We start from the raw sequence: 21,590 nt of genomic DNA, 5'->3' as shown, positions 1-21,590 counted from the left end.
TGGGGGCAGCAGTCTGTTTGGACTCAGCCTGCCTGATCACAGTGTCTCCCTCCTAATAAAAGCCCTTAATTGGACTTTCTGGCTCTGGGTCCTTTCTTAGCCACCTCAGATACCTAGCATTTTGGTGCCTAAACCCAGGAATGTCTCCTCCAGCCTCCTGAGACTTTCGACTACAGGAGAAGTGGAAGCTTGACCTGGGCTAACCCCTGACTCTGTCTCTGTGAGGTCTGGAGGACCAGAAGCCAGATCTAGGGAGATCTGCCTTGCCTGCTCACGGCATCCACACTCATGGATCTTCAATGTGTTAAGGAAATCCGACTCTACCTCGTAGTCCTTCCCTTCACTGCAGTTGCGGGAAACCCTGGCACCAGGAAAGGAGCCAATAACCGCAGGGTCCAGGACCCTGGGAAGGTCTGAGGTGAGGGGACGCCCTCACTCCTTGCCCTTTCACCATGGGAGTCGGGGGAAGTCCACTGGGCCAGGGGTGCTCCTCCAGTGGGCTCTCTCTTTGGCGTTAGTCATTTTCCTTACCCACCTGGCCACAGACAATGGGAGCCTCTCAATCTCATCCTCAGCAAACACCCCCCCCCCCAACCCCCCACCCTGGGATGTCTTGTCTGCAACCTCAAATGACTGGATCTTGAATCTGAGATCTGTCCCAAAAGGCTTTTTTCTGCAGTTCTGTCTGTCAGCAACATAAATTAGACAATGGTTCTGTCTGGCCTTAGAATAGGTCCTTTGACCCACAAATTCTCACTGACCTTGACTTCTGTCGTTACACTGGTAAATGGGGTGAAGTACCCCACATTCAGGCATTTTTCAACCTGTGCAGGCACCCCCTCCCTTTGTCAATCCTTTTCCACTTACCAAGTCCTCCTCCTTCACTCTCTCCTCCCCAAACCCAGATGCTCTATCCCACCGTTTCCTCATCAACTCTCAAGACCCCTTCAGACCCTATGGAAGACTTTCTCCTCTCTGCTCCCCCTCCTTATGCTCCTCCGCCTCCTAATCCCCTGGGGGTGGCTGGCCCCAACCCATCGGTTTCCCCAGACTCTATGTTGTGAATCAATTCCTCACCACCTCCCTCACCTCACAGAACTAGGTTCTCCTGCCTCCAACTCCCCTCTCAGCCTCAACCTGTCCTCCCTCTTAGACAAGTTGCTGGGCCCCACGGATCCATTCAGGTCCATGTTCCTTTTTCCCCTCTCTGATCTCTCCAAAGCAGAACAACAGCTCAGTTCCTATTCTACTGACCCAACCCGTTTTATTAAGGAGTTTCAATATCTCACTGTATTCTATTACCTCACCTGGCAAAATCTCTTTGTCGTTTTGTCCGCTTATCTATCTAGCGAGGAGAGGGAAAGTGTGGTTGGCAGTCCAGGCTCATGCAGATACTCTAAGCAGACAGGACCTTAACAATAGGGTCCGGTTGGGGCCACAGCAGTCCCTAGAAAGGAACCCAATCCGAACTATCAGGATGGCAAACCTAGGAGACAGGCCCACAATCATATGATAGTGTGCCCCCTAACCACATTGAGGCAAGCCCTCCAGTGTTTCACTAACCTAAATCCTGATTCCCCAGAGGGCATCTTTCTTCTCCATATACATTTTATTTCTCAGTTAGGTCCTGACATATGCAGCAAACTTCAAAAATTAAAGGCAGTTCCTCAAACCAGTCAGATTGAATTAGTTAATCTGGCCTTCAAGGTCTTTAACAACCGAGATGAGGAGTGTGTCCAATCGCAAATTCAGGCCTTCCAATCACTGGCTTCTGCTCTAAGAGTCCTGCAGACCTAACCCGTCAAAAGGTAAAAAGTCAGATCCCTCCAGGGGGCTACTTCAAATACGGCAAGCCTGGACATTGGGCTAAACAGTGCTCAGATCCATGAGCCCCTCCGGGACTATGCCCACTGTGCAAACTAGAGGGCCATTGGAAGTCTGACTGCCCGTGGGCCTCTCAGGGCATAGGGCTATCAGTTACGCACCCAGAAAAGACCCTTGGTTTTGACCTCCCAGAGCTTCTGGGACTAACAGCGGAGGACTGAAATTGCCCAGGGACCACATGAACCCCATGCCTCTCTCCAGGATGGAGCATTGGGTAACTATCAGTGACAAGTAAGCCAGTATCTTTTCTTAATGATATGATGGGCCACTTACCAGTTTCTCAGTCTCAATTGTTGGGGTTGATGGCGTAGTCTCACAACCATCCACTACTCCCCCCTTTCCATGCTCCTTAGAACATGTTTTTGCCCACTTATTTCTAGTCCTCCCTTGCTATCCAATGCCAATACTTGGACAAAATAATCTAGTCAAGCTTAAAGCGCAGATACTCCTTCCCTCTCCTCAGAGCTCACATGGCATTTTTCTCCTCACTCTGTCCACCTACCACTCCCCACTCTCTTCCCTCCATTATTTAACATAAATAGTGCCATGACTCCACTCCTGTCTCCAGCCATTTGGAACACAATGAGTATGGTCTCTTATCTTTGGGATAAAGGAGATGCTGTGTTGTGGGGGTTGGGCATTCAAATATGCTAGGCCTGTGTTTGGAGGTAGAAACAATGAAATCTGAAATGAGTGCTTGGGTTCCACCAGGGCTCCGCAGACAAAAGAGGCACTTCCTCCTTCCGGCCTGAGTTCTCAGGCATCCCTACGTGAGTGGGAGCCTTGCAGATGTGTCTGGCGTCAATCCCTAAGACATGCAGGGGCCTCACAGGGAACTCCCAGCACTGTAATGTAACTGTGGCTGGTTAGGGGACATGCAAAATAAGGGCTGGTCACCCAGCACTCTGAGCCCCTCTGGCTGTTTTAGAGAGTCAGGGGAGAAACCAAGACAGGTAAGAGAGCTGGGGAGGATCAAAAGTGTAATGGCCTCTGGGAGCCCCTCTCCCTAAGCAGCACACTTTGACCCACCACATGAATTCCTTAGCCTTTTCTGACTCTAAACCTGGCCAGGAGAAAAGTCAGTTGAAAGCACTGGCCTGTTGTAAGCTTGCAGCCTCTCTTTCCACCCCAGGTGACTTTTAGCAACTCAATTTGCATCCAGATTCTCTTTGCAGGAGCTGCAAGGATGGGCAATGTTACATTTGCCAGGTGACTATCTTGTGGGCTCTCTCTCTCTCTCTCTCAACTGCTGCAGCCCATGGGCAAGGGTCAAGAATTTAAAAGTCACTAGGTCGCTTGCCGCAAAGGACACCCATGAGAAGATAAGCTGGGATGTGGACTGGGACAGAAGGCTAGGTTTCCTGCCAGCTGCAAGCAGAAGTCCATGCAACAAGAGGCACACTGAAAGTAATCACTCCCATCCCTATGGCGCATTCCCCACTTAGGTTTAGTTCTTGAGAGGAGAGCAAGAGTTTAGTCTGTACTGGAAAGTCCTGGCTTTTCAAGGTCCTGTTCTCCTAACTAGGCCTTTTCATTCAAATTGCCTCACTCGTAAGTCTTTTTCCTTTTTCTCTGACCACGCCATTCACATCTCTACCAACCCCCATTTCTATCTGCTTTACAAAGTAATTGCTGTGTTTGTTTTCCAGCCATGCTTTTTGATCACTATTGCCTAGCAGGAGGTGATTATCCCTTACCTGCCTGACCCAAGCCTTGCATTCAACCCAGTTTCAAATAGGGCTTGGTTGGCCACACTGCACCCACCTTAACTAGAAACAAGGGTACAAAGAAGGGAAATCTCACGTTCTTCCTCAACGTACAAAAGAAAAAACTGGTGCCCTGGCTGGAGTGGCTCAGTGGATTGAGCACTGGCCTGTGAACCAAAGGGTCACTGGTTCAATTCTCAGTCAGAGCACATGCCTGGGTTGTGGGATAGGCCCCCAGTTGGGGGCACTCAAGAAGCAACTACACATTGATATTTCTCTCCCACTTTCTCTGTCCCTTCTCCTCTCTCTAAAAGTAAATAAGTAAAATAAAGTAAAAAAAGAAAATAAGAAAAACTGGTAATTTTAAAACTGAAGCAGCTGAAAGTTGCCTAAGGCTGGTCTCTCCCCTTTTTCTCCAGCCCTTGCTGCTGCCAAGGTTACAATATAATAAAACAGCTCACTTCCCAGCACTGTGTATATCTGCCAACGGGATAGTTTTCCTTCTGTATGTCTAAAATGCAAAGTATTAATCAGATGCCTGATTAACTTTCAAAGAAAATTCATCTCTCTTATTTTAGAATGTTGTGTCCTGCACAAAGGACTATGTAAGTTGCAGAAGGATCACTTACGTTACAGAGGGTTCATGTAAGTTTTAGGTGGTCTGTGTAAGTTGAAGAGAGTGAAGGGAAGGAAGGGAAAAAAAGGAATTAAGAAAGTGAAGGATTGTGAGGAATCATTTAAGGAAGTGAAAGAAGGGAAAGAAGGAATAAAGGAAAGAGATATACATACTATGGGAAGGAAAGACACTTTTAAACCCAGGCCATTTTCTAGTTGCCACCTGAGGTCTGAGCCTGTAACCTCGGTCCCTTTTTCCAGTCCCTGCCCTGAACAGAGCAGGGCAAGTGTGGGGGGCCCATGTCGCCCCCCTCCCCCTCAGCCCCGCGCTGGTATTTTTACAGAGATAGTCTTGCCTCTCCTCTTTAGCTGCTGAGGTAGGTGGAACATGCACTTTGTTGAACAAGACATGCTGTTTATATGTCAACACTAGTGGACAGGTTGAAGAAGATTTAAAAGTTAAAAAAAAAAAACACTGAAATCATAAAACATGCAGAAATAAATGCTGCCAATGACCCCAATGGGCTCAAGACCTTCTCCTATTTCCCTACCCGCTCTGAGCCATACTAATACCCTTAATAACTCCAATAATAATCTGCTTTTTCTTTTAGTCAATTCTTATCTCCTGCGCCTTCTAATAAGTTTCATCTGCAGGACAGTGCAGGCTGCCACAATCAAGCTATCAGTGACATGCTCCCATTCCATGCCTTTCCATATCAACCTCGACCCCAAAAAGGAATATAGGGACAGCTCTACACCCATTCCCAGCAGGAGGCAGCTTCAGAAGTCAGACCACTGTCCCCTATCCCCAGTTAAAGCAATAAAAATAGCCTGGAAAATGTTAGGCCCAGAGACCGCCATTTTGCCCGCCCTGTGACCTGCCACCTGATGATGTACTGGGCCTTGGAGAACCTGAGCCACCGCCTGTGATGAAACAAAGGGGGTATGCTCACCAGCCATGCACCCACAAGGCTGCCTATTATCAGAAGTAACTGAGGCACAGCTGCCTGCATCCTGCTGAAAACTGGTTTAACCACTAGAGCCCCTTCCCTGTCCCTTGAGCATTTCTCAGAAACAAGGGCCATAAAATCTCCTGTTACCAAAGCAACCACCCCTAACCAAAGGACACTGTTGTTTTGAAAACACCTATACCCTGGAAATCTGGAACCAACCAGCAGGGTAACTCACACCCCCACAGGGGTCTACTCCACACCCTTAAAAACTCCTCTATTTCTTCCCTTGGCCCTGCTGTCTGCTCAAACTCAGCCCGCCTGATCACAGTGTCTCTCTCCTAATAAAAGCCCTTAATTGGAAAAAAGTGAATAAATAAAAAAATAAAGAGGCCTGGGTATCTGGCATACATTTTCTTGCAAATGAAGGGAAATTAATGACATATGTGTCTGTCAATGATCAAATCTGAGTTTTCAAGAAAATATTAAACATCTGTACCCACCACTGTGAACTTGTTAGCTTCCCTACTTGACTTTTCTGATGAGATCAGCAGTGATGTTAATATGTATGACTCTTCTATACTACAGAAAAAGTATAACATTTGGAAGACCTATACTACTGGGGAAACCAATACTTTCCAAATAAGCAGTGCATGATGTCACAAAGTCATCCATGGGTAAAGGATCCAAGGTGCAATACAGACCAAAAACTTGAGTATGAAAAAGGCATTGCTGTGATTTCAGATTCCACATTTCAACTAACTTTTAAGAGATTACCACATCTTGAGTTTTAGTGTAGTTACAAAGAGTATTAATAATAATTTTAAAAGGCTATTAAAATATCCTTCTTTTTCCAGTTGCATGTATGCATGAGGGCAGACTTTCTCTACACACTTGATACAACCTATGCAAAGAGAGGCTCTTTGGGGTCCCGAATAATTTAAGAAAATAAAGCGTCCGGATAGCCAAGAGTTGATTCCCATGACATATTTATATAAACATTAACTTAGGCATCAAACATTCTCTCCTTCCCCCAATTTTTGCTATGTACACTCCAATTATTTAATAAACATGGGTTTTATGTCAATGATATTAGTTACCTTGATAACCTCTCAAAATTAGTAACAGGCACTCCCTAATATTTAATGCTTATGTGTTCTAGATATTAAAAAGCACCACTGAAACTAACCAAAAAGTCTCTTTTAGTATTATTTGATACTTCAGTCTTGGTCAAGTCAAAATTTTTCAACAAAGAAAAAGTCAAAGTACCCAGTAATACATTTTTGAAAAGTATACAATCATATAACTCAATCATTAATAATATGGGAAAATCATCCAAAGGGATCTTAATACAATTAAATGGAGAGAAAAAGACACATATGTTCAGCTTTTTTATGAAAGGGAAAACAAACCCAACCAGTCTCAATGATTTCAATTCATATAAAATGCCTAGTGTTCCACTGCTTGCTGATAAAAAAGGTAAGAGGATGAATCCTAATTCCTCTTGAAACCCAGTTGCTCTCACCATTTCATAGAATATTTTTTTAGTTGATTCTATACAAACACCAATGGGCTCTAACCCCAGAAGGAAGAAATATAATAACACTAAAATTTAAGTATCTAAAGATAATGAATTTGGATAAAATTTTTCTTAAAATATAAGTCAATGAGAAAACTACAATAAAACCAAATATTTTGACAACAAAATCAGGAATAGTATTTTGTTTTTTTTTAAATGTTTATTTATTGAGTATAGAGAGAGAGAGGAAGTGGGGGAGAGACAGAAACATTGATTCGTTGTTCCATTTATTTATGCATTGGTAACAGTATTTGTATTTTCAAACCTTATGAGGTGTATGAACGCTTTATACAGATTACATTTAAAGTCTTCTGAAACTCTGGGAGATTTTCAATAATCTGCTTGTAAAGCTTACATATTACTAACATATTTTGATTAAATAATATCTAGAATTTGTTTTGTAATATTGGAGTGGAAGGGGCTAGTTAAAAAAAAAAAAGGGCCAAGGCTAGCATAGCAGCCCTTTGCCCCAAGACCAACTCTACAGCCATCTTCAAATGCCAACCTGCCTATTCAAAGAGGTTGGGGCTCAACTCTGTGCTGCTTAAAAGACCCCAGATTCCTACCTGATATCTTCTGCTTAGGCTGCTCTTCAGGACTCAGACTAGAGCCCTTATCAAATCTGGATTTATAGCCCTTGTAATCCCCTCTCTAGATGAATTATCTAACAGCAGTGACCCCTGGTATGCACAGACTCTCAACATCCACCAAATCCTTTCTGCCTCCAAATTCTGCCACTTTCCAGAGTCTGTTCCACCTGACACCCAAATCTGGCTGAAAGAAGTGTTTCTGATGGGAGTTACAGTATTTACTGAGCAGCCATTTTCTATATGTGCCTTCTTGCAATCATTATGTTATTCTCACAATAAAACTTTAGGTGTAGTATGCATCATCACATTCAAAACCCGAAAGCAACCCACAAAAATAAAACAAGTCCCACAAAAATATATAGGCAGTCCTCACACTGATTTAGGCTGAAAAAACAAAAGATGCTATAAGTCTAATTAAAATGCACATATTACATTTAAAATAGGTATTTTTATTAGGACACAATTATTACAGAATAACAGGTAAAGTTATACTTCTCTACCATTTCTAACTTTTTTTTTTTTTTTAAATTCTTCGCAGCAGACTGTCCCTTTCCCATTTCTAACTCTTATCAGTTAACAAATCAGATGAGGGAATACTTTCAGTAAGTTCCTAAAGATAAAAATAAATTCCTTTGGAAGGTTTCTGACTTTCATTTGTAAGAAGACTTAGGGTCATTTGACAAACTTTTTAGGTAGGATATTAGTATTGCTGACTTCTTAAATTTACCGGAAATTTCTTTCAGCAACTGCCAACAAAAGGTATCAAGTTGTTCTGTATTTAGAGACAGTAATGCCTATCAGGTAAGGGCTCACTCTGAAGCCAGACTGTCTGGTTTTGAATCCTTGACCTACCACGAACCTCTCTGTTTGTCTCCTTGATCATTAGTGTGCATAAAGTGCTAATGTGTAAAAAGTGCTTAGAAAGTGCTAATCTCATAGTGTGTTTGCCATTATTACTAAAGACTGAAATGGCCATTTGTTAAAAATTTACCGTGTACAACACCACTGTTACTGATGTCAAAAATTAGCTGTTGATTACATAGTCAGTATAGAATATGTACAGTAGAACAGACTTTTTGAAAGTGTACAACCCACACAGGAGATGATCTTAGGTGATTCAAGATGTGGCTTTAAATATTCAATCACAGGGCAAAAAGTTACATACTTTTCAATTCTCTTTTAACACACTTGAGAAGAATACTGCATAATCCTAATCCTTTACATCTGCTACAATTTAATGATGCAGTTGTGCTTCCTTATCTTTATTTTTTTAACTATCTTTTTTTTTTTTCTGGAAAGTGACACAATTTCCCATTTACAGTGAAGTATCCCCTCTGAATTTATTTATGTTTAAAGAGATCAACAGTTTTAGAAGAGGGAAAGGAGAAATGGTAAGTAAATAAGCACAGCTGGGGCAACAACACCCTAAGTGCTTGACAAGTATTCTCACTGGCAAGATATTGATGATAAGTATGCATATCTCCTAGAGCCCCAAAAGGATCAGAATTCAGGAGGCATCAAGTACCAAAGAAGGGGGATGGGGTATATTGTACATTGTGAGTTCGGGGCTCAAAAACAGCAGATCTGGTCAGAAAGCTTAAGAGATAGACCCCCTCTAGTTCTTGGAAGCCCTAAAACAACTAATCCCTCCACAAAAAGACTTACCTTATTCTCTGGAGAAATGAACTCAGAAAGGCTCTAGGCTCAGATATTAAGCCCAGCAGAATGCAAGTGCTAAATATTGGGGAACTAAATAAAAAGTCTGTATTTTGAATGACCCTAAGAAAAGAATTAGAGGATTTTTCTCTACCTTTTCACTGAATTCAGAGAAAACACTTCAGATACTGACATTCAGGGGTTGTCAACAGAATGAGCCAGCCTATTCACTCTACAGTAAACCCGACTAGTTGAGGCCCCATTCATGCAGAACTTCCAACCAGCTTCTTACTGCCTTTTTCTTTATACAAATGAGTATAAGGAAGCTTCATTTTAATTTTTGTTAAGTATCCAACAGGTAAGAGGGAAAGCTAATAAACCCAGAGAAAACAGACAAGGCAGAGGAAAATAAAAATTACACAAACAAGTCCATGAGAGAAATGCAGTACATTCATGAAACAAGAGAACAGAGAATAAGAAAGAACTCTTAGAAATTTAAAATAGTTGATATTTTAAAAAATTCAACAAAAAGTTGTAAAATAAAGTTAGGAAACAGTACCTGAAGTCAAAGACAAAGGGATAGAAAATAAAATTGAAAGATAACGAATTTATGCCAAGAGGTCTAAACTTTATTAAATAGGAGTTGCAGATTTAAAGAGAGAGATCATTCAGGAAATGAAGGGGAGAAAAATCATCAAAGAAAGATTCCAGCACCATAGGATATAAGTCAAGACTAAAAGTGTCCCCCACTTCCCAACTCAACGCAGTGAAATTTCAAAATATAAGAATAGACAGAGATGATTCTAAATATTTCGGAGAACAGGCCATATATAGTGGAACAGGAAACAGAATTACTTCAGCCTTCACAAGAGTAATACTGTAAACCTGAAGACTGACAAACAACAGCTTCAATTCTGAGCAGAATTCTGTTGTGATTTTCAACTCAAATTTTATACCCACTGAATTATATTAACTAAAAGTAAAGATGAACAAAACTTCCTAAGAAACACAAGGGCTCAAGAAATACATATTTTTGAATCCTTCTTTAAGAATCTCTTACGAGAAAATGCTGTGACAAAATAAAGGAAAAAACCAAGACATGGGCTGTAGGATATAGGGGACTCAACATTGTTAAGTCCCAAGGTTCAAAGGCCTGGAGAGCAACCTATACAGTCAGAGCAGTATAATATAAGGTTGGGAGAGTGGGGGAGATGGTGGTGGTAGTGGTGTTTAAAATATAAATACAGAATTTTAGAATAAAAGGTTGATGAGATTATGACAAACCTACAGGAAAAAATTAGGACTAGGGATGCTTAAAAAGGGAGAAAGGTTGAGCCAATTATTAAATGCCAGGAAAAATAAAAACTAGAGGAAAAGGAAAAAGGTAATTGTTCTGTTACTTTACCCAGCAGTGAAACTACTTACATGAACATTAACAATGTAAACTGACTACTGATTTTACTAAAAATTAAAAAAAAATCTTATCAAGAAGGGTGGATGTGTGATAAATCATGTGTAATAAAATGCTAACTGTATAATCTACGTAGTGGGCACATGGGTATTCATTGTAAAATTTTCACCTTTCTGTATGTTGAAATCTTTCATAATAATGTTTCAAGAAATTTTAAAAGTATCAGGAGGTAAGGAAGTTAAAACAGGTGTGATGGTGGAAAGAAGTTAAATTTAAATCTTAATTTACCAAAACAGTTAATGTGATAAACTGACAAATTAAGAACTAGCAGTATATACACTAGATATTACTTCAAAATATGAAAGAGAAGGACTAAAAGTGGTTGCTTCTGGGTAAGATGACTTTTTTTCAGGCTTTCAAAACTACTTGTTTTTTAAAAATCTATGTATTTATTACTTGATAAAAATAATTTTTAAAGTGCAAGGTAAATATAAATCGTAAGGTATTAGCAAAAATTGTGAAGGTAGTATCTGAATGATAAAAATTGGGAAAATACTGTAGCACAGGAACAATGATCTTCCTCTGAACCATTAAAAGAGGAACCATTTTTTGAAGTTTCTGATTATAGCTAGAATACCCACATAACTTATCAGCCCAACTGAGGCAACTTTTGAGAATAAAAGGGTGCCATTAATAATGACATAGGGACAAAAGGGTGAACAGTTTCAGGAAAGGCAGGACTTCCGATATCATAAATATAGTCTGGGTAAAAATCTTTTCAAACCAAGAAAGGGAGACATGAAAACTCAGAAATTATCGCCATCATTTACTAGATGCTTACAACATGCCAGGCACTAATTATACTTGGTAATAGGGATAAAAAATAAATATAAAAAGCTGGTAACTAGACTACAAAAGGTGAGTAAGCAAGAATAAATGAATCCCAACCTGTCCGAGCACTTTCTTTCCATCTTTACTCCTCTTTATTCAAGAGACCAAAGCATTACTTAAACGTTTTTCTATCTGCCTCCAGAGATAAAAGAGCCACAAAGAACTGAGATGAACATCATCTTGCTAAAAGCAGCATGAGAATTGCCTGTATTTCCTAAGCCATAGAGGGTAACTGCCTAGTCCTGGAGAGCAATCCAGAGCAAAAAGTTTGTCCCTGACAAAAATCAGCAGAGCCAGAGAGCGGCATTCAAGAAAAGAACTGATACTATTGCTTAGTTTTCTCCAAGGGCATACATTTTCTTTTTAGGGTTGCAGCCACCTCAGTTCTGACAGGTAGAGCTACCTGAATGAATACACTGGCTTTTGTAAACAGTGGCTATTTTAATGTTTTACGGAATTCTTCTGATATAAAAGGCAGATGACTGAAGTCAAGGTTCACTCATAGCAGGATGTCCTAATAGGTACTCATGGGTCTCAGAGAGGTATAGTTGTGCCTGGATATTGTTATCTCTCAGCTTTCAAAGGAGCTAAGACCCCAGAATGGTGGGAACCTCCCTCCCTGCTTATACCCCATGTAGTACTAATCCCATTACTTGGTTAAAAATAATCACAGACCTGGCAGGGTGGCTTAGTTGGTTATAGCATCATCCCTTACACCAGTGGTCCCCAACTTTTTGGTCACCGTGGACTGGTTTCGTGGTGCAGGGGTGGGGTGAGGGGAAAAAGAGCTCAGGTGAGCTTTGATAGCAGCGGGGCGGGGGAGATTGCTGGGGACCCCTGCCTTACACCAAAAGGTTGCAGGTTCAGTTGGATTCCCAGTCAGGGCACATACCTAGATCGCAGGTTCAATCACTGGTTGGGGCACATCTGAGAGGTAACCGATTGATTTTTCTCTCTCTCATTGATGTCTGTCTGCCTGTGTGTTTCTCTCTCCTCCCTCCCTCCCTCTCTCTCTCAAATCAATAAACACATCTTTGGGTGGGGATTTGAAAGAAAAAGGAAAAAAAAAAAAAAGATTACAATCATGAAAAGGCTTGGAAGCCCTGAATGAGGACCCAGTAAGTATAAGCAGACAGAGGAGAAGCCCATAGCCTCTTCTCATGACCCACCACTACCACCTGGGGTTTCCTAATGCAGAAATACAAAGGTGCTGCAAACCCTTTCCTATAGCAGTTATAATTTAAAAATAAGAGGCAGGACTGGACTAGACTCAAACATCCAAGAGTCATAAAATAGTAAGTTCTAGTCATTATGGAGGTCTCCTGTTTGATCTTTGGCTGAGCCTAGTTTCTCAGGTATGAGATTTAATGTTTTAGAAATTTCTACTCAAACAATTGTAAGTGTGTAATACTGCAATTGTTTTTAGGATGTTATGAAAATCCTAAGAAATAATTCATCTTATTTGCAGTAGTCCCACAATATGCACCTAAACCAGACTCAATTTGCAGATAGGTGAGATCACGAGCTCCATTAGCTCCCACTCTTATTTTTAAAAGGTGGCGAGAATGATAGTAGCTTTCTGGTTTTCTACAATTCTATGTAGTTGAAGAATCTGACCTATCTTGTGCAATCACAGAGTTCTGAGAAACTTACGCTTAAAGGTATCTAAGACTATAAAGTGGATGTGGAGCACAAACTAGTTTTTCAGTTAGTTAACTTTTGTCATAACAGAGACTTATATAGTTAACTTCAAGTTCTAACTTCCATGCTAGTTTTCTTATTAAAAGAAAAAGTGTCAAAGAAAAACAGTATAGCATGCACCTGTATATTTCACTTTTTCTAGACAGCTAAGAGGATAACCAAACAGAAATTATCCCAGAAAACTATGATCTTACTTAAGCAGATCAGAATGAAGTACTCTACCGGAAAGACTGTGCACACAGAAAGAAATTCGACAGGTCAGTTCTGGGCATAGTTATTAAAATTTAATTATTAAAAAAGGCCCATTCAAGTGAGGTTTTTATAATTAGACACAAATTTTGCTAATGAGTAATTTTTATGACTTGGCTCAATTTTATAATGTGACAGTGAGAGAAGCTATAAAAACATTTGGTAAAAACCAATAAAAATTTTTGAAAATTAAATGTTTAGCACTTGTCTAGCACAGTCCTTATTTTTGCTTTTCATAAAATGCTACTTAGAATCAATTTTATTTTCAATTATCTAATGCATTTATCCTTAAAAGAAGAAACATGTACAAGAAACTTTGATGTGAATGGCAAGGAAATGACCGATTTTAATAGCTTAATTTTTCGTAGATCAATTTGAAAGGCAAATTACAATACTGAAATCAGAATTGAACATTTTTTATCAGGACGTTTTTCAGGTTTTAAGTCTTTACTGGCTTATCTTCCCTGGATGGCAGAATTCAGAGGCCACACTTAAGCTACACAGCTTGGGCTGCATCACAGGATGCAACCAAGTGTTTGAACTGAAAATTATTATCGTAAAAAGAAATTTTAACGGTCAACGTTTTTATGCAAAAAAACTGCCCCATCTTTAAGACTGGAAACTGCAACAGCTCTTTTTCTGTACACGGGCCCCAGACACTGTACCAAGCAGGAAAACTAATCAGGTTTCATGCATCACATCGTTTTTGGTATTACTAATGCCTGCAGGTTTTCAGTGTTAGGTTTCTGTTACCCACAGCAGGGCCTAGAACATGAGGCGGTTGCGCGTGAACAGTATTTTTTAAATCTAGCAAAAGCCTAGCAAAGAATAAACGAGAATAGCTCGATTCACATTCTCCTAGCCCCTCCATCCATCCTTCACGAAGATGATTGTAATTTTGGCGGGACCTGGTTGGAATACTCAGGTCCTGGAAGGGCAGAGCGAGTGCGTGGGTGTGTGTGAACTGCAGGAGGAGGCAGCACGAAGTGGGAGGGAATGATGATGCCTGTTCTAGGGCGGGAAGAGACTACGAGAGGTGGCTGTTATGCATGACGGGGCCGGCACGCGGGGAAGATGGTGGTGGCCGCAGGGCTGGGGGATTCCCTCTTACAGGCAGCGCTCGGGGCGGCCTGCGGTGAGTGATCCTGGAGCAACTAAAGGGGCGCTACACTGAAACCGGGAATTCTCGAGGGTAAGGGAATATAGGGCGCCGAGAAACGGGGTTATTATGGGATGTAAAAGAGGGGCTCCCTTGGGAAAATTACGGGATCTATCTCACCCGCCAATTGCTGTACAGTCTCTTCACTCGCCGGTAATAAGCATCTTTGTCCAGAGTCACAGCCATAGCCACAGACACCGCTCCGTCTCGGGTCCTAAGAATCACGCGAGGTCCCGGCTCCACCACCCGCTCTGGGCCCCGGAATCCCGCACTCTTCCAGTGACCCGGAAGTATCGACCTCAAAGATGCCCTTTCCGCTTCCGGGTCCCGACAGCGTAGGGTTTTGCCTTTTTTTTTAATCCTTCGTCGTAAGGTTAGTGGTTGGAAAAAGTGGGGAAATCAACAAAATGAGCAGTCTATATTTTCGCGCGGTTTTCTTGTCAACTTAGTAACCACCGCACGCAAGTCGACGTCATCACGTGACGTTATGCCTCCGCCCTAACTCTGCAGGGCCGCAGTTTTCCGGAGCTCCCGAGTTCTTGCCGAGACAGCCGGGGCCAGGCAATCCAGAGGCAGGAGGCCTAACGCCAGCTCCGCCCCACAAGCAGCCTGCTGAGCGCGGGTAGAACGGCCCCACCCATTGGCAAAGGAAGGGGAAGCAGAAAAGAGCGGGATCTAGCGTGGGATGGAAGTGGGAAGACTACAGCGTATTTGGGCACGTTCCCTCCTAGAAATCATGGTGAAGCCAAAGATTGCTGCTCTAGAGCTGGAAGAATCCTCGATGCCAGGGCTGAGTCAGGCGTGCTGCGCCAACACAGAGCTCAAACCAGGGAGAGGGAGCCCATCCTCCAGTTAAACCTATCACCCAACCTATGGGGGAAGGACTTCGCTTTAGAAAGGTAAATAAAACGCCCAGGCTTCATCTGAGCCGTGGAATGGTAGGGGAAGGGTTGTAAGAAACAAATGGCTTAAAGGGGTTCACTTAACCCCGCACCCAGGGCCCAAGTTAGGACATCGTCTTGTCTCCTTGCCGCAGTTCACAAAGTAACACCACTTAAGCACGGTTACTTCAGTTCATTCAAAATGCTCGTGGTTCTTGCTGAAATTCTTCCTTCTCATCTCTTGTAAGAATTTGGGAGGGTAAATCGAACATTTTGCCTAGTATTTAGCTTAAACCCCTTGCTTTTAGCAAACTGGACAGCCTATATAGTCTGTATTTAATGGTGTACAAATGACTTGTCTGCCCTATCCAAGTTAACTTTGCACAAACAGTAATGAACATTAGGAAAGTGGTGTTGAAATTACTGATCTTGAACAGCAGCTCTTAAAATTAATATTTATATTGGATTTGAGCAAATGTAGAACAGGGAAGAGTGGAAAAGGATTAACTTAAATTTATTAATGCCAAGGGAAGGAAGGTAACAGTTCCTGACCCTCCCCGCTGTATCCACAGTTCGGCCAGAACAGGCTCTGCCAGAGGCTAGGGCCAGCGCTACATAGTCTGTGGTTAATGGAGGTGTCTAGGGAGGGGTGAGCGCCTCGGTGGCTCTAGTCTCCTTTCCTTCCCCAGAAATGAGGAAGTGGTCATGTATTTATTTAGGAGTTCCCCTGCCCACCCAATCCGCTCAAATTTGGAAGCAATCAGGTACAAGTTTTCTTTTTCCTTTTCACCTCCTGGAGTGGGAGTCCTGAGTCTCCCCACATCTCCCCTGCCCCTCCCACTTTTCCATAGTTCAAGGGCCAGAGTAAATGAAAATACAGCAGCCACCCAAGCAATGGGGACCAAGCTGAGGCTTCAGTCATCCGCATCTTCGCTGGAATCTGAGTTGGCTGGCATCATAGGATCATCAATGAGTGAGAAGTCCCTTTCTGAGCTATCATAGCCCTGAGATAAATCATCATCATCTTCATCCTCGTCGTCCTCGTCCTCCTCAGGTTGCAGTGGTGGCAACCTCAAGGCAGTACCAGAGGTGGTGGTAGTGGCTGGTGAAGAAGAGTAACCGGGGGCTCTCAGGCCTGGATGGTGATGGTGATGATGGTGGGGGTGGGGGTGGTGGTGATGAAGTATGGTGCTGGAGTCTACATGAGGGGATGATGCTGCACCACCCATCACAAATGGCATAAAAGGCAAAGATGCAGAAGTGGCACTGCTATGACCCAGAGATGGCACAGACTGCAGGCCACTATTGCTGTGCTGGAAGCTATTATGCAGAGATAGGGACCCAGTGCCTCCACCCTGCATGAGGGCCATCATCTTGGAAAGGTCTGGTCGTGTCCTGCGGACTCGCTTCTTACTGTTGTCTGGTGCAATAGGCCCTGGCAAAACCCGGTTAAACACAGTTTCAGCAGGGTGACCCTGGGAGGAAGGAACAGAAAAAGACAGTAAAAAGAAAGGAAAAAAGTGAAACAAAAGTAAACAATGCAAAAGGTTTTTCACTGAAACTATCTTTAGGAGGGACAAAACAAGGATAGTCAGAGGAGGCTTAATGGTAATGGGGAGGAGATGGTGGATGTAGCTCGTTAGAGGATTCTGATGCTAAGATCACGGAATTGATACTAATACTCATGTGAACTAGTTTTGCTTTTTGCCATGACTACATTATACTTTCACTCTGGCCAAGTACTTCACAAATACTTTTGTTAATGAGGTGCCTAAGTAAGACACTGAGTGCATCAGTACTTGCACAGTGTACTTTACTGAGAGTAGATTGTTCACATGATCTTACCATGTGAAAGTGCCTCAACTGTACCGATATTCATGATACTGTCCTTCATTATTGAGTCAGAGTGGGTAAACTGAAGAGAGGTCAGATTACACTTCTGGATGTCTAGAACACCGAAGATTCTGGCTAGTTCCTCGCTAAATTTAACAGAATTAAGTTTTTCACAATGGTAAAAAACTTGCATATCTGAATTTTAAATTGCTTCTTCTAGAAAGTTCACTGATAGTGGAAATTATTACTTTTAGTGCCTCTGCTTTGCTAGACGTAAGTATAATACTAGGTAAACTGGCATTAAACTCAGACAATTGGTAATGTGTCTCTGGACATTGCCCAATCTAAGCATAGCATCTAACATGAGAATATACCTTTCTATCTAGCAAAAACAAACATCTTAAAACTCTATTAAAGACTTTTAAAATATTGTAATAGCACCTAAACTCCTGTATGTCTCAGTAATAAAGTATGTAGTGTAGCTACACTACCAGTGCTGCATTAAGAATTCTGTATCAGACATGATTTTCTGTGATTTCCTATGATCCTTTCTAAGGAGTTATCAACTGGCTATAAAGTAGCAAAAGTACTTGAGGTAAAAATAGATAATGCTAGTTTTAGGATTAAAGGAGGAAAAGACTTTTTACAGGCTGCTCTGTAATGATAAATGCAAGACAGAGAAGGTACCAGCCTTCTAGTCATCAGCCTCCCATATCAACCATTCTGCTTATTATCCATTTGGTCCCATAGAGGCTAAGAGGGGAAATTAAAACATTTTTCTGTGGTAACAAAATTTACATGAAACCACTTTCACCAATATAAAATAAACCTCATAAATTCATATCACAAATAAATATATATAATGTGCAAAATAATGTTCTCAGAATTTATGAAATACAAGAGATACATAGTGTTCATTCAGAATCAATTTTGTTAAAAGAGAAATCATGTAAAAAGATGCGCATGAAAGATCAAATGAGGGATGATTAGATAAAATGAATATACGAAAGTGCTAATCCATTACAAATTGACTGCTTACCAAACCATGATTTATATATGTTTAAAAAATATAACTATTGCCCGAAGTGAGGCAAACATAACCAAGAGAAACTTTTGCATTATATTTTGGTGGAAAGGATTATGGGTACTTAATCTACCAGATTATCTGTAACCATGATAAAACATAGGTATACCTATGTTTTAATAATAAAATAACTTACTATCCAAAACTGTTATGATAAACTATAAACATATTTCCTGTCGTTTTTCCATCATTGGAGTATTATTAGTGATTCTCAACCTCTTATATGTTGTGAAGTGCCATGACTGTTTTTCTTAGTAGGCTTCCAACTCACTTCTAAAATAGAATCATAAAACTTTTTGGAAATTATGTGCTCAAAACCCCTGGATGTGTAAACTGAAAAAGTTAAAGGATTTGCTAAAAAAACCCTTAGTCAGTAGAAGAGCAGGTTAAGGCCTTGAATGTTCTAACTAATTTTACTAATTCTTATATTTTAATATGTTGAAAGTGCTAAAATTAATTTTTAGAATTTATGCTCTTCTGGAGATAACAATGCTATAACATATAAAACACTACAAAAATACCAATAAAAATAATCTGGCTTCCTTATTTGTGAACTGAAGATGTATTTTTCTCAAACATACACTGGAAAAAAGATAAACAGCATTAAATAAGTTCTTCGGTCACATCTAGTGTGGGAACAGAGTAATAATGCCCCAGTCTCACTCACCTTTTTTCCATTCCTAGAGTTGGCAGTCTGTACTGGTTCCATTCCCAAACAGTTCAATTCTACCTTGTTATTTTTTTTACATCTCTGCCACTTCTGTTTTCTACGATCCTCCATGTACTGCAACAGAAAAGTATCAGTTATCCTAGAGGAATAAAAATCTCTGGGGTAATTGCTAAGGTATTTGTGTCTAGTTTGACAGTAAGTGCTATTGCATGGGCAAAACATTAGTCCTGTGGAAAACTGCCATTAAGTATACCTCTCCAAAAATTTTAGGTGGTTATATAATTGTTTAATAATAAATATTTGCCTACAAATTTAACAAGTGCTTTAACATTATTTCATTTTGATCCTCACAATTCTGTGAGGTAGGATGACTGGCAGGTACTTCTATTCCTATTTTGCAGATGCAGAGACAATGACATAATATGGCATGCTTCCTCCCTCTCACACAGCTTAAAAATCAAGGAAATAACTTTAAATCTCGCTGGATGGAACTGCCACTCACCGCTAGAAATCGGGGATCAACAGCAAACTCTGGATGACCCTGTAACCACATCTCCAGTTCAGCCCGGCGAGGGGCATCCTCACCCACCAGCAAAGTACCATCCACCTTATTGATGACAGGGATCCGAGTCTCCAGGTCCACATCAAGGTGATTAGGCTCTTCCATGCATTCCTCCTCCAGCTGCAAACCCAGAATCCACCCCCATGAGCACATACTCTTCTTTGGGGCAGGAAGGGAGGGGGAGCAGAGCCAATGGTAGCCATAAAGTAACTCTAACATCTTTTAGTCCCTCAATCCCAACTGCTTTCATCAACTACTGAGAATAAAAAGCTCTTATCTAATCATCACATTAAAGACTTTCTCTACCACTCACCTCAACTAGCTTCTTTCTGTTCCCCTTCTTCTTATGAAACAGAGGATGTCCATCTCCCATTACTCCATTAGCCATCAACTTGTGCTTCTGGAATGTTAGTTTTAATCCTTCCTCCTAGGAAAGACAAACCACCCACCCCAAACGTCATATGGCACCACATGGCACATGTTTTTAAAGTAAAGATTAAGTTTTGGGGGACTTGTAAGAATCCTCTTCTGGCTCAATGATGGTGAGGCCATTGAACTGAAGGGTAGAAATTAAGAGATATAACAAAAGATACACACTTTTACTTTAGAAATGTTTCATTTCTTGACCTAATGCCCCTTAGGTGGCTTTAAGAGAAGCATAATGTATTTCAACAACACCTAATGAGGGTACAATCCCCTACCTGGTATTTCAGTATTAGCATGGAAACTCATCACAGGAGTAAAATCCTGTTATTCCTGTCACACACTATTGGACTGGCCAACATCTGTTACGTTTTTTCCATAAAATAAAAGACACATTCTTCATTTTCACCAATAACTTTACTAATTTGGGTATTTTGAGTATGTTGGCTATCTCCCACTATTGGCTTCTAGTGGATAGAGGCCAGGGGTGCTGCTAAACATCTTCCTGTGCATAAGACAGCCCCACAGCAAAGAATTATTTGGCCAAAATGTCAATAGTACCAAGAAACTTTGTAAACCACTTTTGACACGTTCAATCAGTCACAGCACCTTCTCCATATACTGCACAAATCATTTTTTGCATTTCGGTTGCATTTTTTACCTTTGTTGAAATAATAAAGCAAAATAGTGCATATTTTCTTCCGTCTTCAGTATTAAAATGGCTGCACAAAAATTCACCAATTTTGTTGTTTTTAAAAAATGTATGCTGATATGACAGTTGTTACAACACAATCTAACAAAAGTGTTTTAAGTGAAGTTAAAGACAACTAAGCAATACTAGACTCATCATACAGAAAAACATAACAGACATTTTGGCCAACCCAATAATTTAAGAAATTTTTCTTGTTGAATACTTAATAACCAGCTAACAGAGTTCAATATGGAAGAGGATCAGGAAAAATAAAAATTTCCATCTATAAAATAATACTTTTCATTTCAGTACAGATGAGTCCTTTTTATTTTTAACTTAGGCCCACAACACTTAGGTGTCATTTTATCAGCTTTCCTACACTTTAATTTTTTAAAAATTGGTTTTTAAGATCTAGAAACACAAGCCATTCAAAAACAGCCTGTGCCAATTAAACTTCTTTCAAAAATATGGTTTCTTTTCATCTAATCCTCAGAAAATATAAACCATAAGATTCCTTCCTTTACTGTAGTGACTTTTCCTACATGGATCTTTGTGAGCTCTTAATTTTTTTCTCTTTTTAAAGTTAGCTAACCAAATGAGTTTAGTGAAACTAAGTTAGCAAGAACTGTAGCCTCCTTTCCCACTTCCCAGTACCTAAATGCTAAGCTTACATCTTTGATCTGAACAGTAAACTCCTTCTCATCCATGCCTCGGCGGAGTTTGGTGAACTGAGCTGCTGCTGTGGTGACTGCAGACACTTCCTCCTCTGCCATGGAAGCTGCACTGCTACTTCGTGGTGTGGGGACTGGAGAGTCACCATATTCTCCTGGAGTCAATAAAGGACTGTCTAGCAAGTGGTTGCCTGACTCCAGAATTCCTCCTGTTACCATTTCCTGACTCCGGCGGCTAGAAGGCCACTTCCCTGAGAGTACAGCTTGGCAGACGAGGTCAATACGGTTTATCAGGACACGATCCTGAGTGGGGGAAAAAGAAATCAATACTGGTATTAGGGCCTGAGTACTAGCTTTGTGATCCTGTGACAAACAATAATGCCC

The 21,590-nt window shown here is 41.1% G+C and overlaps 2 protein-coding genes, 1 long non-coding RNA gene and 1 other non-coding gene across 13 annotated transcripts in view; 1 reads left to right on the top strand and 3 right to left on the bottom strand.

Annotated features, from left to right (window-relative positions):
- Positions 1 to 14,719, bottom strand: part of SUPT16H (SPT16 homolog, facilitates chromatin remodeling subunit) — a 44,430-nt gene extending 29,711 nt beyond the window's left edge. Inside the window, exon 1 of the mRNA XM_090270314.1 lies at positions 14,512 to 14,719. Coding sequence (XP_090126440.1) covers positions 14,512 to 14,577 — 66 coding nt within the window. The 5' untranslated portion in view covers positions 14,578 to 14,719. The remainder of the gene's footprint in view (positions 1 to 14,511) is intronic.
- Positions 14,221 to 21,389, top strand: LOC150016123 (uncharacterized). 6 transcript variants are annotated; one of them, XR_016509778.1, is made up of 4 exons: positions 14,221 to 14,367; positions 15,123 to 15,290; positions 19,261 to 19,508; positions 21,224 to 21,389. It is a non-coding gene; the product is annotated as an uncharacterized LOC150016123 (long non-coding RNA). The 6 variants fall into 6 exon arrangements; XR_016509775.1 differs by having other exon boundaries at positions 14,221 to 14,424; XR_016509777.1 differs by lacking the exon at positions 14,221 to 14,367 and adding an exon at positions 14,751 to 15,013.
- CHD8 (chromodomain helicase DNA binding protein 8) overlaps positions 15,770 to 21,590 on the bottom strand; it is a 57,478-nt gene continuing 51,657 nt past the window's right edge. For 4 of the 5 annotated variants that reach the window (XM_090270309.1, XM_090270310.1, XM_090270311.1 and 1 more), the window contains 5 exons: positions 21,207 to 21,509; positions 19,735 to 19,848; positions 19,362 to 19,541; positions 18,857 to 18,973; positions 15,770 to 16,747 (listed from right to left, as the gene is read on the bottom strand). In XM_090270309.1, the coding sequence (XP_090126435.1) occupies positions 16,187 to 16,747; positions 18,857 to 18,973; positions 19,362 to 19,541; positions 19,735 to 19,848; positions 21,207 to 21,509 (1,275 nt within the window). In that variant the 3' untranslated portion in view covers positions 15,770 to 16,186. The remainder of the gene's footprint in view (positions 16,748 to 18,856; positions 18,974 to 19,361; positions 19,542 to 19,734; positions 19,849 to 21,206; positions 21,510 to 21,590) is intronic. The other variant, XM_090270313.1, reaches the window with a different exon arrangement.
- Positions 20,054 to 20,161, bottom strand: LOC150016124 (small nucleolar RNA U6-53/MBII-28). The gene has a single exon (XR_016510382.1). It is a non-coding gene; the product is annotated as a small nucleolar RNA U6-53/MBII-28 (small nucleolar RNA).

This window comes from Furipterus horrens, unplaced genomic scaffold (genome assembly GCF_987537825.1).
Source record: "Furipterus horrens unplaced genomic scaffold, mFurHor1.1.pri manual_scaffold_3, whole genome shotgun sequence".
Taxonomy (NCBI): Eukaryota; Metazoa; Chordata; class Mammalia; order Chiroptera; family Furipteridae; genus Furipterus; species Furipterus horrens.
The sequence above is the reverse complement of the archived record's forward strand: the minus strand, read 5'-3'. Positions and strand labels throughout refer to the sequence as shown.